The sequence below is a fragment of the Falco naumanni genome, chromosome 5 (genome assembly GCF_017639655.2).
Source record: "Falco naumanni isolate bFalNau1 chromosome 5, bFalNau1.pat, whole genome shotgun sequence".
NCBI lineage: Eukaryota > Metazoa > Chordata > Aves > Falconiformes > Falconidae > Falco > Falco naumanni.
Window position 1 is genome coordinate 36,725,200 of NC_054058.1, and position 15,204 is coordinate 36,740,403.

Consider the following 15,204-nt stretch of genomic DNA (forward strand, 5'->3'; position numbering starts at 1 on the left):
GAGCCATTGACTTCAACTATAAAGTATCTATACCTTCATATCCCTGTGTCCTGCTTATGGAGACACCTTTCGTGATCCTCCCTGAGAGTATCCACCTCCCTCTGACAAAGTCAGGCTGGCGTTGTGTGAAGCAGGGAAAACAAAGCAGTTCTGAAGAAAACCCTGTAGCTCTTTTTATAAGAAGGCACTGATGATCACAAGCAGGAATGAGTTCCATGACTGATTGTCGTTTACCTTTTAGGGCTGTTGCACACTGTGGAAGACAGCAGTGCCCTGGACCTATTCGTGGAAGGTGAGAGGCACATGCCATGTCTCAATTACTGACAGTTTGTGACAAGGCTCTGTCTTGTCTGATAACGATAGCGAGATGCTCAGCTTCTACACCGCTTGAATTGGGAAGAACATCTATTTTTTATCAAGGCAACAGTGATGAGCAGACTATTCCAATATTTGGGGGCAGGGGAGTGCATGCAGATTTAAATATTTAGCATTTCTTTCACAGATTCTATGTGTGCCATGAATTTAGTGTCAGGCGGGTAACAGTGGTAAACAATGCCTGATCTTTGGCATCTTTGGACCTGACCAAAGGCTCAAAGTAAATGGAAATTTTCCTGTAAGCTTCAGTGAGCTTTGGAATCTACTGCTTTCTCCTTGGGACAGTGATTATTTGGGATTTAGCTGTACAGGCTGCAGGTGCTGCTTTCTGAACAGTCCTTAATTTGAAATATGAAGGAAGCATCTGCATGGCTGACTAATGAATCTCTGCAGTCCAGTTAACCTTGGGCATCTCTGCTGAGTCTAGTGGTGTTAGGAATGCAATGATTTCTTCCTGTCCAGCCATGAAAAATGAAAGGGGATGTGACCAACTCCTTCCAGAGGGGTGTCACTTTTCAGGCACTTGCTTGAAATGGTGTTGAAAAGGTGAGAAGTCTTTCTGTCATGTTCCCAGTCTGTTGAGAGATGGATGCTCTCGGAGGAATTTTAAATTAGTGTTACCAACTCTCAAAAGTTTTTAGAGATTCTGAGAGTTCAAGGCAAGAAAGGGCCATTAAACCATCTATAAATCACCTGTCTCAAGACATGCCTCTGCTGAGATGTGTGGCTCTTTAGCTAAAGTAGGTCTCCTATTAGGTAAACCTTCAGTATTGCCCTGGATATAGCAAGAGATGGTGAACCCAGAAGTCTCTGGTATTTCTTTTTATGATGCTTTCCTAGAATACAAATCAAAGGAGCGTGTTTTTCAAATGAGTCATGCCATGACACCAAGATACATCCAAGACAGCCTTACTAAATCCTGTGGAACAATGCTCTGCACAAGTGTCACAGTAAGGGGGCTACTGTCAAAACTTACCTGCTGAACATTCAGGTGCCCAGGTTCTAAATATACCAGAAGAGGGGCTTTGCTTCCTGAAACTGGTCCACTGGTACATGTGTGGAGGCAGAGGCAGCCTGCCAGCATCAGGCAACTCCCTTGGGATTTTGTCAGGAGAACCCCAGGTGATGTGCAGCCAGTGTCTGGTAAACACAGTTATTTGATTCCTCCTACTGGGACAGAGCGGACAAAGTTCTTAAAGTTGCAGTGAACCAGGAATAACAGCTGGTTATTCATGGAGGTGAACAGTACCACAAAGGTGACTTGGGGCCTTGCTTTCTGGCAAGGTATACGGGCTAACTGCAGTGGGGAGGAATGGCTGATAGACTGCACTCTTAACTCAGGGACAGTAGCAGCTGGAGGAGGAGCTCTCAGGCTGCATCTAAGGATACTCAGCAGTTTCAGTTCTCCTATCTTTTCTGGAAAGCTGTGTTTTTAAAGGCCAATTTTCATACTGTAGGAAGCCTGCTCTATGAAATTACCAGAATTTTTTTATGCTTTTAAGGTAGGGCTTTGCTTCCTTCCCTTCCTAGTTCCTTATGTTTACTTGGTGTCCTGACGCTCAGTTTGTCTCTTGCAGTTAGTTTCCATGCATGGTTTGTAGTGCAGCTAGAACAGGGCTGCTGTAATGTTGTTGCAGAGAACTTGGGCTGGGCTATCAGAAGTAATAGTGCTGGGAATGCCGATATTAGCCTGCTCTCTCAGCACCTCTGCGCTTGTTTAATTTCTAAGCTCTTTGCTCACTCGTCTGCTAAGGCCCTGTGGAAGATGGATTGTGAATGCTCTAGTGTGTGAATTACTGATCCTGTTTCTCCTGCCTAGTTCTGGTGCGGCTTGTAGTGGAGCTGAAGTCAGAACAGTACTTATGCTGCATTTTGGATGAAAGCCAAAAAGAGGTCAGTGAAGATAAATTACCTGCCCTTCCTTTCAATCCTTCAGAGGCTGAGGAGATGGGAATGAGTAGCTCTGCAAGACTGCAGCTACTGTGCTGGGATGCAGCCTCTGCTGCAGTGGGATGTCCTAGTGCCAGCTGCCCTGCTGTGATTTTGACAGTGTTGGTGTCTACCCTGGAGTTTTCCTGTTCCCACGATGCCTTGCAACTATATGGCTTCAAGATGCTCTTGTGAAGCTGTGTGGCTTCCTCAGATTCTTCTTTTCCTACCTTACTGTTTCAGTGATATGAGGAACTTTCCCAACCTGTGCTGTGGGCTCTTGCTCTCTTCATTCCCAAGTTTGTGATGGTACCATGCGGTATGAAAGATTGGGAAGTTGTGAAAGTGGGGAGAAATTCAGCTGGTTTATCTGCTCATGTAAGAGCCGGAGGGGAGAGGGAGGAAAAGGAACAACAAGCAAAAGATTTCTTGTATTAATTAAAAGACATTTTAGAGACCTAGTGGTGTGTTCAGGGTTTTCCTGTGGTTTATCCTAAGTGGTGAAGAGGACCCAGTTTAGGAAAAGATCCTATTCCAGATGATTATGCATCCCTGAGAGCTTCCTGGTTTGGGTGCCTTTCTGCCTTTGGACTGTGTTCTTACCAGTGGAACGTTTTCTTTCTCTGTCTCCTCTACAGCTGTGCAAAGCCACTACCATGAGAGGCAGCCTGCCCACATTCACTCTCTTGGGCAAGCTGGCAGATGCCATCCCGAGCTTTGCTGATATACTGCTGGTAGAGCACAGTGAGTAATGTGTCATGCCTCACTGAAGAGTAGCATTCACAGCTCTAATACACATATGCATGCATGCCCTCCCTCGTCCCCATGTGAATTCATGAAGGTCACACAAGAAGCCTGTCCACAAGTCAGAGTGGCATTCAGGCCTCCTGAGTTGCAGGTCAATACCTTCATAGGAGGCTTGTCATTGTGCATTTAGCCAGCCTGGCAAAACAAGCCTCTGTGAAGCAGAGTTTGTGGGTCTCCCTCACAGGCAACATGCATTTAGTTACTTCTTGGCTTGGTCCAGCCCCTGGGGGTCTGGTGAGAAAGCTTAGCTGTTTGTAGAAGTAGCTGGGATGATGGATCTTCATATGGCGAACAGCAAGCTCCTCTAGCAATTTGTTACTGTACCCCTCTGCTCAGAGGGACAGATGGTGGTGACCACATCACCTAATTGTGGCGTTCATTAATCTGCATGCACCAGTTTGTCCAGTGGGCTTTTGCAGATTTTCAAGGGAAATTGGTTGGTACTTTTTAAAAATCAGTTCATTAGTGAGAATGTTTGCTGTTTCTGTTCCTCACACTAGGTAATTTAGTGGATCATCTGCTGATGGGCTTGACGTACCCAAATGAGGGTATAAAGGCTGCTGTCTGCTACTTGTATGGCAAGTTGTACTCCTCTCCTGTTGGCATGGAACGGCTCTCAGCACACTTCCAAGAAAGGCTGTGTGGTCTCTTCTTGAATACCTTGGGGCATGCACAGACAAAGGAGCTGCAGGTTAATTGTTTGGGTAAGGCATTGCTGAGAGAAGCTGCAAGGTGCATGGGAAGGCTTAGAATGAGGAAGAAACCCCTGGCTGGTTTAGGCACTCTAATGTAGACTGTTCCCTAGAAGAGCTTTTTGCTGCTTGTCTGAAGCAGTCAATCTTTCTGTTACTCCATAGCAATCACATGTCCCAGACCTGCTGCTGAGCTCCCCCAGCCCTCCGCTGTCCCCTGAGCCCCACATTTATCTAGCACTGACTAATCTTCAGAGTGTCTTCAGAACTTGCACTGTGGCCTGGCCTGCCTCAATTTAATGTTTTATCCTAGGAACAGACCATTCGTCAAAGTGTCTGAATGCAAACACTGTGCACAGACAGGTGGGTTTTGTAGAGCAGTGGGATGGGGTCTAACAAATATGGTCTTCAGACATGGGGCATCATGTTATTTAGGTTAAAAAGCTAAGGTGGAAGTGGCACTTCCTTGCATTATATGCTTCCAACTGCACATATCAACTGTTGCTGGGGAGCACAATTTCAGCCTTTCTGACATTGCTTGTTTGTAAACCACCCAGGGAATTCCTTTTTCTTGTAGGAGGTAAGCAGGAACCAGATTGCTCCTCAGATCATCTACTCAGCTACTAGAAATGATCGATGATTCCTTTGAAAGTAGAAATCTATAGCTCAGACAATACCCCTTGTGAATTTGTACGGACATGTACTGATGATTTGCATCAATACCTGCAGCTGTGTACTATACTTTTGTACTGAGTACTTTTGTGTGTGTATGTCCTTTAGCTAAATACAGCTGTTTCAATAAGAGCCTGTGAAAGTAGAAGGGGAAGGTAAATGCTAGTTCTCTAGGAAGTATTTCAGGGAAAATGTCTAGTTATTGTTGGATCACTGATTGTAGCTTGGAAAAAAATGCAAGTCAAGAGCTCTCCCAAGAAACAGTTTAGGGGTAGATGCTGGAGCACAGAATACATTGTGAATAGAGTGCTCCTGATACCGTGTACCAGTGCACATGCCAGTCTCCGAGAAGGGGCAGAGAGCAGATCTGACCCAGCAAAAAACATCAGCAACAAGGGGCTGCAGGACATGGGGCTCATGGCGGTATCTGGGGACACAGTGAGAGGAAACTCCTTAAACTGGAGGTGAGGACCTTTGTTAGGAATGCAGGAAAGGGGAAGAAGCTGGCAACAAGTCTTAGGCTGTAAATACTCCTGTGTTAATATAATCCTTGCTATGCCCAGTATGGTGCTCACTCTTGCTCTCCCTTCTGCAGGTTTGCTAAAGGAGCTGCTGAAATGTGACCATTTTGTATCCATTCTTATGAATGATTCAAAGACAGGAGAGGAGTCTGAGAACCCTGACTTTTTAGAAAGGGAAAATCCACTGCCACTTGTTCTCAAAAAGGTGATTGCTGAAGTAGTAGTGAATTGTTGGTAGACATAAAGAATTTTCTGGCCAGTATTGAATCTTTATTTGAGGCACTTCAGTGTGCAGTTGCCAACACCAGCAATAGAGGCTGCAGTGGGAAATGGGGACATGGGCATAGATCACCTCATTGTTCATTCCTGCATCCTGAAAGGGGGAAATTTTACTCCTGGCCTCAGCTGATTTTACTCACTCACACTTGAGGTCTGTCTGATACAGCACTTGTATGTCCAACATGACTAAACATGTGGGCAGAGCTATTCTTACTCCTAATCTTCTCTGCTGTAGTTCTCATTTTGCATTTTTTCTTTTTTTAGTGTATTTGGTCAAGTATTGTATCTTGCCTTAGCAAGTTTAATCCGTGAAATACATGTGAAAAGAGAGATCTTAATTTATGTTTTAAAATTTAAAATGTAGAAGAAACTGTTTCTTACTCATATCTGCATAGTTGACTTCCTCTCTCATTTTGGCTTTTGTTTCCCAACAGCTTCTGTTGACCAGAGATGAGATGTTACAGGCAGCAAGTTCTCACTGTGTGGCTGCAGTGCTGGTTCACTCTCCCAGCAGATATGGTCCTGCTTTTATCCATGCGGATGTCCCAGGTGAAGAAATGCAGTAGCATCTTGTTGTTAATTTCCCAATATCAAAGCACTCTCTGGCTGTTTGTTTTATGAATCAGTCTGGCTCCATGAAATCCACTGATGGCATAATGTGTGTGGTGGCCATTTTATACCAGTAAAAATAGCCAAAGTGATTTTAGGAATAGAAGAAAGTTAAGTTTTCAACTGAAAGTATAGAAGTAGCTGTCAACAGGCAGAATGGAGTTTCCACAGCAAGAATTTGCATAAGTCCTTGAGGTCAAGCTCCTTCTCGCAGGACCTTGGATATGAGCTTAGACAGCCTGAGGTTCCATCTTGTACCACTAAATATTGTAAGTTTGCACAGAATTTGGTCTAGGATTTAGCTTTATAATGTGGCTGTGGGAGATGGTTTATTATTTTTTTGTAATCCCAAAAGATAGAAATGCTTTCATTTTACAAATTTTTGGGGAGATGTAAAAATTTCAAGGAAAAAGAGATCACTGCATCTGTAGTAAAGCTTGGTTTGTGGCTTTTCATTTGTGCCAAAGGCTAGAGCCACAATTTAGCTCCTGCCTGCTGAGTTTCTGCTGTGAAGACGCTTGCCTGCGGGAGTCTGCTCTCCACTCACCTTATTTTGAAGACTAGCATACCACCAAGCATCCAGTCCGTTCTCCTTGCCTGCTATTTCATAACGCAAGCATTCTCCACGTGGTTGTTGTTACACTTCCTTGTTTCCTCTCCTTCCTCTGCTCTGCTTTGTTCTAAGAGCAGCTGTGCTATGCTATGAGCAAACTACCTCTTAACAGGGTGACCTTATTTGTGTGTGTGTGTACATTTGCAGAATTCCTGTTTGAATGTCTCTCATGCAACAGTGAAATTCTCATCTGGTCGGTGTATTGCTGTCTGCTCCTCCTAACTGAAGAGCACCTTTTCTTCTCAAAGTGTCACACAGTCTATGGTGAGTCATCAACCTTTCTGACAGAGTGACTGCAGTAATGCTGTGAGCATTTGTTGTGCTTCTAGCTGAATTTCAACACTTTATACACAATCACAATTTCCAGCCAGGATGGGTAAAGGACTGAAAATGAGTACCTTTCAGACATGTTTGTGATGTGCAACATAGCTTGGATTTACAGTGTCACTATCCTGATGAGTTCCTGATAAGCCTGCATTTGTTATAATAACCAGTTATCATGACCAACACCGCCTAAGTTACTATTAGGTGTTTCTGTGGACAGGCCAAGAGTAGATTTAGTAAGAAAGGCTAAATTCTTTCCTTTATTCTGGACCTACCTCCAGCAGTGGAGGTTGGTGCCCATTATCAGGGAGTTGAGTGAACACTCAGCAGTTTTGGGCAGTTGTTTCTGTTAATGGCTCAGGTAATAATTGTTCAAATCTTCCTTCTTTTTAAAAATTATTTTTGCTTCCATCTTCAAATTTGGAGTGTTAAAAGCCCTCTCTGTGACTTCTCTTGAACATGTGCAGGTATTGAATCTCTGGTGAGGAGTCTGCAAGATGTCCTGCAGCTGAACAATGTGGAGTTGCACAAACAAGGGCTCCAGCTCTTCACTGAAATACTGAAACGGTAAGGGAGTACCACCATCAGGCTTGCACAGGCAGAGTTTGGTGCCCCAAAGTGGAGGCTGTGGTGCTTTTGCTTTTTAAGGTTTTTGTCTGAGACCAAATATCTACACCCTCAGAGCCCTTGTGTTTGAAAGATGTTGCTGAACAAATGCATTTCCCTTATTCTTGTGAAGATGGGCCTGGTGGTTGTCTCCAAAGGTCCCAGCTTGTCCTCTCTGCACATGTATCCACCAGGATATCTGCCTCTTCCTGCTTCCTTGTCAGTCTGGGAGGTGAAATCTCCTTTCAGCTGTAGATCAAGCAAGAGGGAAGGCTAGGAAGGTCCAGGCATATGTGAGCACGCCAGCTCCTGCGAAGTGTGCCTCTGACAAAACGGAGCATGCAAATTCCGTGGCTTCTAGTCTTGTATCATCATCTGAGCTAAATTCAAACAGCAAAAACAAATTCTAGGATGAAATATTAATGTATTCTGTCACTTTTTTCTTCTTGTTTTCTGCTAAGGAATAACATACCCTGTCTTGTTTTTCTTCTGTGCTTCCTGTTCTTGCCTCTATGATCTTGTTCCTGTCCTGTCATGCCAGTGACAGTCTTGTTTTTGCCACTTTGTTCCCTCAAGAGAGCCCTTGAGCTAGATTTTGGAAATGTCATAGTCAATTTTGTAGCAATGTCAGGGTAAAAAGAAGGAAAAGCAGCAGTGCTAGAACAGTGGGATGATGGCAGTGTGGGATCTATCAAAAAGAGAAACCAGGATGTGGGAAACACTAATTACAGCATTTATGCTTGTAAAACAAAGAGAATGCTCTATGCAATTACTCTCATTTTCTAGCACACCCATTCTGTTTCTCTGAGCTTTGCCTTAGAAATGTTTTATTTAAAACTGTTTCATAGTGGGGAAAGGGATCTCATCCTGGAACTTTTCCTCTTGGTTTTTCCTTGCAGCTGCATTCTCTTCTGTAAGTGAGCCCTACACTGAGGTGTTGTTCAAGCAGGCCGTACTGTTCCTCTTGGCAGTATGTCAGGAATGGTGGGTAGCACTCTCTGGAGTGCTCCTTGTCCCTCCCAGCATAACCAGAGTGGCAGGCACAGCTCAGGGCCCAAAGACGAGAGGCTGCAGGAAGCTGCAAGAGTGCTGCCTCTCATACTTTTCTCCCAGATCCCAAAGACATCACAGTGCACCATATTGCAAGTGGGTTTGTGCCTCTTGAATGAGTCAGCAATACTCCTCCATCCCTTCCTCCCTGCATGAGTCAGTGAAGACTTCTTTTTTTCCCCTGATGTGTTTAATTCAGAAGGTCAGTAATTAAAGAAAGGAAATACATAGGATTAATAGAATTACAGTATAAGTTGAAATAATTTGGAAGTTCTGCATATCACTTATGGCTTGGGCCAGAGGCTGCCACTGGTGCCCAGGTACCAAAAGGCCTTTTCCTTGCCGTGTCAACATCACAGCTTTTTCCTCACAGCAGAATGTGAGGTGACTGCCAGGCTGAGTTTGATCCCACTGAGTGACTAAAAAGAATGGTTCTGCCTTTGTTCACACTTTACTCTAAAGCTGAGCTACTGGTGTAATTTCTACTGAAGTTTACTTTCTTCTTCCATTTGTGCATGGGAGCATGTGCTCCTAGCTTGCTTTAATCAGGCACGTCTGTGAAAACGGAATAACAGGGGGAATACTTTTGGGTCCCAAGTCTGGCCCCTGTCATGCTGTGCTGCTTTTCTTGCTTTACTTCAGAGAGGCCCTCTGGCAGGCTGTTAGTGCCTCTTGTCTGCATGTGGCTGCCTGTCTTTGCCCTGCCTTCCCAACTGTACCCGACTTGCCAGTAACCAAATGAGCATACTCTGCCATTTGCACAGCTCTGTCCAATAATGGGATTAATGGCTTGTCATCCTTCCATGCTCTTGTGCTGAATGCTCAAAGGTGTTGAGCCACAAAGCGATCAGATGAGCAAAATGCTCACTATCAAGAAGAATTGTCAAAACAGTTGGATTGTGTTTATTTTTCTGATTACTTTCCAAGTTCATGAAAGTCCCTGTCCTTCTGGCAGCATATGGCATTAGAAGTGCTACAGGACTGTGAGAGAAGCTATTCTTGTGGCACCATCCTTGTTCTAGGATGGTAGTGGTTGCTTGTTTACTCATAAATATGAATTGCCAGATGAACCTGCAAATGCCAGAGCAGATGGCCTCAGCATAAAGTCCTAGGCAGAGAGATCACTGTATTTTGCAAAGCCTGTTTTTCTTGTGCTTTTCACATCAGTGTTTGGTGGTACAGTCACACAGTTATCCAGGCTGTGGGTTTTTTTCATCATAGTAGGGCTCCAGACCTGCTGAAGTTCACTCTTTGTAGCAAACCCTCCACCTGCTCAAGTTTGAGACTACCTCCTTGAGAGCAGCTGGCTCTGAATACTGAAAACCATGGGTGGAACCACATGGCTCAACTGTCCATTTGGGGAAATGAGGAGAGGGCGCTACAGTCACTTTGACATTATTCTCCTTGCTTACTCTGTTTCTTCTTCACAGGCAACCAGTGGAAATCAAATTATTCACAAACCGAGGTGTATGTATAGAAGCCATTGATGTTTTGATGGAGATGGTGAACTGCCCTGTGCTTGAGGTGGTTGTGGAGGCTGTGAGAGCTGTGGCAGCTTTCCTGAGGTAGGCAGGAAAGTATTTGCAGGCTTTCCTTCAGATAGGTATGTTGCTACCATGTTGGGCTGTGTGGGTGAGTGTGCTCTGCAGTGGGACTTCTGGCTGAGACAGGCGTGGGTACAGCACAGCTAGCTTCCCATCCACCCCAGAAGGCTGCCAGGGCAATGAAGGTGTGGTAGGCAACAAGTTACTGCAGCAAGGACCTGGCATCCCAGCCAGGCTTGTACTGTGGCTGCTGTGGCTTTGTCACTCTGCGCCCCATCTGGATAGGTGAGAACAAGCATAGGACTGTCCATATGCCTCATGACTAGTAGGAGTGGACAGTGAATGCAGCGAGGGCGTGTTTGGGCGCACATGTGAATGAAGGCACCGTTCAGATACTGTGACCTTAGTATGCTGTGCTGGAGAGAAGTGGCAATGGCATATTACTGTCAGAAGAGCGGTTATTTCTGCTGGTGTTGCCTTGCCAGGTGGAATGTCCCCAGCGCGGAATGTGCACGCTGTCTTTCTCTCCCCTTGTTCAGGAAGGACCACCTGAGCTCCCCTCCTGTCCCATATGAAGAGCTGCAGAAGCTGCTGGAGGCAGCGCTGAAGCGATGTGCTGACCTTTCCCCACCACAGAGTAGCAAGAGGCATGCAGTAAGTCAAAGGTTGTTGCTGCTTGTTGGTAGGACCAAGCAAGACAGGGATGATCCTCCTGGCATGGTATGTGGATATCGTATATATATTCTGTCCCTTTAGCCTGTGGCTGTTGGGTTCTCTGGTGTTTCTTCTGATCCTCATGCCTTGAGATGGTACCAATCTTCGTCTTAGAAGTAGCTGAAGATGGATGCTGGTGAATGTTGTCTTTCTAAATAAAGGAAGATTGTGGAGCACCACTTGAGCACGCTGCTCTCTTTATGTCTCCAGTACTCCAAAGTCATTTGAACTTTCCTTTCTTCAGGCCCCCACCTTGTAGGCTGCATCAGTCTATCTATTTTTTTGGCAATGAACATCTCTTGCTATGCCTTCAGACCAAGACAGTCATCCTTTATGCACTGTGATCCCTCAGCAAGGGAGCTGTTAGCCACTCTTTGAACTGCAAATCCTTTCCTGTTCCTGGAATACGTAGCTAGTGTGATGTGCTGCTGGGACTTAACACAGTTCTGAGGAGAGCCACCATTACAGATGGCTAGTGAAAAGACAAGGGCTGAGCCCTCTTGTTCTAGGCTTATAGCCATGTAGGTTTAGATTGGATGTCTGTAATGGCAAAAGCATCTTGCTGGAGTACCAGAGCTCCAAATGCCTGATGAACTGTCTTCGGGCCCAAGCTCTGTGGTACCAGATGTCTGTTTTCTCTGCTTGGAGATGGCAGAACTGTGTTCTGCCCCATAGGCAGATGTTGGTCAGTCTGCACACACACAGAACTTGGTGTCCAATTCAGAATAAGGAGTTTCACAGGAAGGAAGTTAGGCAGGCAGTAAGGACATCCAGGCTGTCTTTAGAGGGAGAAAAGGGGAAATGATTCTAAGGTATCAGCATCAAATGGAGAGGAGTTAGTTCTGAACTGCTAGGCACCAATGTGTAGCCGTGCCCTCCCTTTGGCAGTATTTGGAGGAGACTACTGCAACCGGTTAAGGCTTAAAGGCAGATTATGAGTTCCAACTGGTTCCCAGTATGAGAAAATGATTAACTGTGACGCTGCAGTTGGCTTCTGGCTGAACTCAGTAGGATGCTGTGTGGGAACAAGAGCTGGTACATGGATAGCTGCTTACAAATCTGAGCCGCAGTAGAGAACTTCTAAGATTTCAGTGCTGAGCAAAGACAAGAACTGTTCAGCATTGTCGAAGAGTAATTGGAAGAAACAAAATTTAAAAAAATATGAAGTTTTCCCAGAAGAGTTTGAAGCTCCATTAGCTGAGCTGTTTAAAATTCAGATTAGACCAAACCATGGCAATAGAGACTGTAAAGACAAGGCAGTGTAGAACTAGTAACTCTATAACTCTGTCCTCCCTAGGAAGAGCAGAACTTCTCTCTAACCCTGCCTTCCCTGGGGAAAGCACAATAGTTAAAAAACAGTTATGTGAAACAAGTGAGTGAAGTGAAATCTGTTGTTCCTCATGTTGGTGGTATGGAAGAAGAAAGCTATTTTTTCCAATACTGAACATAAGATTTTGAAGACTTTTTTCCTTTTAACAGGATGATCTATTCTCAGTGTCTCAGAGTCACTCAGCAAACAGAAATCTCAGCAGAGTGCCTCAGAGACAGGGCTGGCTCTTGCTCAACACCCTGGAAAGTTTCAGAAATGCTTGCAGGTGAGGACAAGTCGGAGGTGGGCAGGTGGGTGGTGGGTGTGTGTGTCCATGTCCGTCCATCCTTCTGTCCTTGTAATTGAGTTCCTCTACCCCACCCCATCACTGAAATATCACACGTGTGAGTTCAGTGCATGGCACTTGCCAGTAAAACAACAGAAGGCGGGATATATTGTGATAGTGAACATTTTGTGACACCTGTATGTATCTCCCAAGAAATTTGCCTGGGACCTCTCAGTTTATGTCACATCTTTGGCCTTGGAGGAACTGCTTGAAAATTAGCTCAGACTACTGAAGATAGGAATTGTTGGAAGCTATGCGTGAAACCACATTCCTGTGCCCTGGGGTATGTGGTCTCACTGCCGGAGGGGATTAACCATTTAACAAATGTGTATCTGCTCCAGATGCTGGCCTTGGATTTGCTGTCTGTGACCTGTTACTGCAAGGGGGTTTATAGGCACGAACTTTTCCTGTTTTGCTGGATGGGAGCTATCTGTCACCCTTAGCTGCACAGCAGATGGTGGTAGTTGAGTTTGTGTATGAATCCAGATCTGTTGTTAGGGAAGTCTGGCCAACATAGTTATTTTGCCTTGCATCATTTGCATTTGGCTTGGCTGAGATAATTTGGTTAGAAGCAGGTGTCCCTGTCTGCACTGACCCAGTGTCTTGGGGTGATGTTAGGGGGCACTTGGGTTCTGTCACAGTTTTTAGATCAGCTGAATGGTTCCCTGGCTGATTTTTACAAGGTTTGCTTTATTGTGCTCCAGGCACTCTGGCCTGGCTGAGAACCTCTAATCTTGCCACACTAGGGCGTCCTACAGCAGATGCTTTCTACACAGAAGCTAAGTCTTCCTTTCCCAACTTGTACTGTTGTGCAACATTGCTGACTTCTATAGCTTCACTCAAGTGGTCTTTTGGTGTGATTGCCAGATTCCTGTGTTTCTAACCCATCAGGTATTTATGGGGTCCTTAATGGTGAAAGTTGTGATGAAAATGTAGTATCTCCTGACTTCCTTTACAGAGTGAGGAGGATTATTCTCTCCTCTGGTATGTACTATGTGTTTGTAGGTTAGCAGTGGAATTCCAGAGTGACTTCATGGCCCAGGAGAATGCTTTCACTGCTCCCAACTCTGAGAGCAAGGACACACTGAACAACTTTTCGGAATTCCTGTTGAGGATTTGTGACAGTCTTTGCATCCCTGTGGTCACGGTAAGGTTACTTTTGAACTTGGTCTATCCCTTGGGTACCTGGAAAGGTGCTTTCAGGCACCAAGAGTGGGTTGCACAAGTGTTTTTTGGGGAAGAGAGCATGTAGAATAAACCAAGAACAGTTGTGGCATTTGCCACCTTTCCACAGCCAAATGTGGCATTATATAGTTCATGTAAAATGGGAGTGTACGGTTTCAGAGGGTGGAGAAATTCCTAAATGTAGATGGCAGTGTCTTTCTTCAGACTGTGCAGTCCCCATAGCTACCTGCTGTGCTATATAATCCATGGCAGCTCTGGATGTTGCAGAAAATGAAGAGCACCTGAACTGTTCTTTCCCCTTCTGCCACTTTTTCAAAACTTGCCTGTGTCCTGGAAAGCAGCAGTATTTGCACCTGCAATTTCATTTTCATGCTTCTTTCCAGAAGATACTGGTAAGCCTGCCTAGTCTACACAGCAAAGGCAGTGCTAAGAATTGTGCCTCACTAAGGCAAGGGACATGGTTTAAAAGTCACTGTGGAGAGTCACATGTGCTTTAGTGTTTCATACAGACCTGTCACTAAGACACACTGAGCAGAATTTTCAAAACAGCGGGACTCTGGTTGTGGTTCCAAATGTTGAGTAACTTTTGCTTGTGCTTTGCCACAGGTTCAGATGTATGGATTCTTGCAGTTGTTGGGAACTTGGGAGATATTTTGTTCTGTATTTTCTTAATCAGTCTCTTGATAGGCAGCTGCAGTGTCATTGCTATTCTCCCTGAAGGGAGGGTGCAGTGCATGTCCAATTTGGCAAAGTGATTTTTGGTTTTTTGCCAAAGTTTTGGCAAGTCAGTGTGCTGTTTCTTGTTCATTGAACTTGGGTAAAAATTAATGGACTGTGAGAATAGTGTCCAGTGACCTTGTACACGAATGAGTTGAGTCGTTCTGTTCTAAACAGTTTAGGGCTGGACTCTGCAGAGACCTGAAACACCTGTGTTTGCTACTGCTCAATAAAATGCTGAAGCACAGGTGTTAAGTGTTACTGAAGTCAGCTGCACTTAAGCATATGCAGCACTGGAGAGGTAGCCATCTGGCCTGTAAGAGCAGTTACTTCTAGGGCAATATGGGCAGTAATGTCAGTTGCTGTGCATTAAGGCCTAACTGGCTGCCAGCTGGAATAGGAAGAAGTTTCTTGTTTGATGTAATGTCTTGCAGAGTTAGCAGCACAGCTCATGAAGTTGGCAGAGGGAAGTGTTAGTTGCTTTCAAAGTGCTCTGTAAGCCTGTGTACTTGCTGCCAGGCATTTTGGTAGAAGAACTGTTAACTCCATAACTGTTCGGATTTATAAATCTATCTTTCTGCACAGGCAGGAGGTTAGAATAAAGCTGCTGCTTTCAGTGTTTATTGCATATCATGCACCTGATCTTTTCTTCTTTCCACAGAAATACCTGGAAAGGGCTGTCAGCCCATCAATGATGGAGGTTTTCCTCTCAGCACTTAATACCCTCTTTACAGTGGTGCCAAACATGCGGAAAAAGTTCTCTAAAAAGCTGGGTATGGGGGTAGTGTGGGATCATGTTCTCTGTGCTCTTAACTGATGGAACTTGCTGCTACTGCATATTACTGGGGCAATGAGCTTAATGAGACTTTATGTGGAAGATTATATTACATGTTTATATGAGTAAGAATAGAG

At 44.9% G+C, this 15,204-nt stretch overlaps 1 protein-coding gene across 15 annotated transcripts in view; it reads left to right on the plus strand.

The window, feature by feature from the left end:
- The window catches only part of MEI1 (meiotic double-stranded break formation protein 1), a 39,013-nt gene that overhangs the window by 2,788 nt on the left and 21,021 nt on the right, over nucleotides 1–15,204 (plus strand). For 13 of the 15 annotated variants that reach the window (XR_005827979.1, XR_005827980.1, XR_005827981.1 and 10 more), the window contains exons 3-15: nucleotides 242–292; nucleotides 2,195–2,268; nucleotides 2,943–3,048; nucleotides 3,612–3,815; nucleotides 5,071–5,201; nucleotides 5,710–5,824; nucleotides 6,645–6,761; nucleotides 7,289–7,388; nucleotides 9,908–10,042; nucleotides 10,561–10,675; nucleotides 12,215–12,330; nucleotides 13,396–13,537; nucleotides 14,954–15,065. Coding sequence is in view for 8 of the 15 variants with exons in the window: in XM_040594771.1 (XP_040450705.1) it covers nucleotides 242–292; nucleotides 2,195–2,268; nucleotides 2,943–3,048; nucleotides 3,612–3,815; nucleotides 5,071–5,201; nucleotides 5,710–5,824; nucleotides 6,645–6,761; nucleotides 7,289–7,388; nucleotides 9,908–10,042; nucleotides 10,561–10,675; nucleotides 12,215–12,330; nucleotides 13,396–13,537; nucleotides 14,954–15,065 (1,518 nt within the window). In the remaining 7 variants the exon portion in view is untranslated. The other 2 variants (XM_040594773.1, XM_040594774.1) reach the window with 2 other exon arrangements.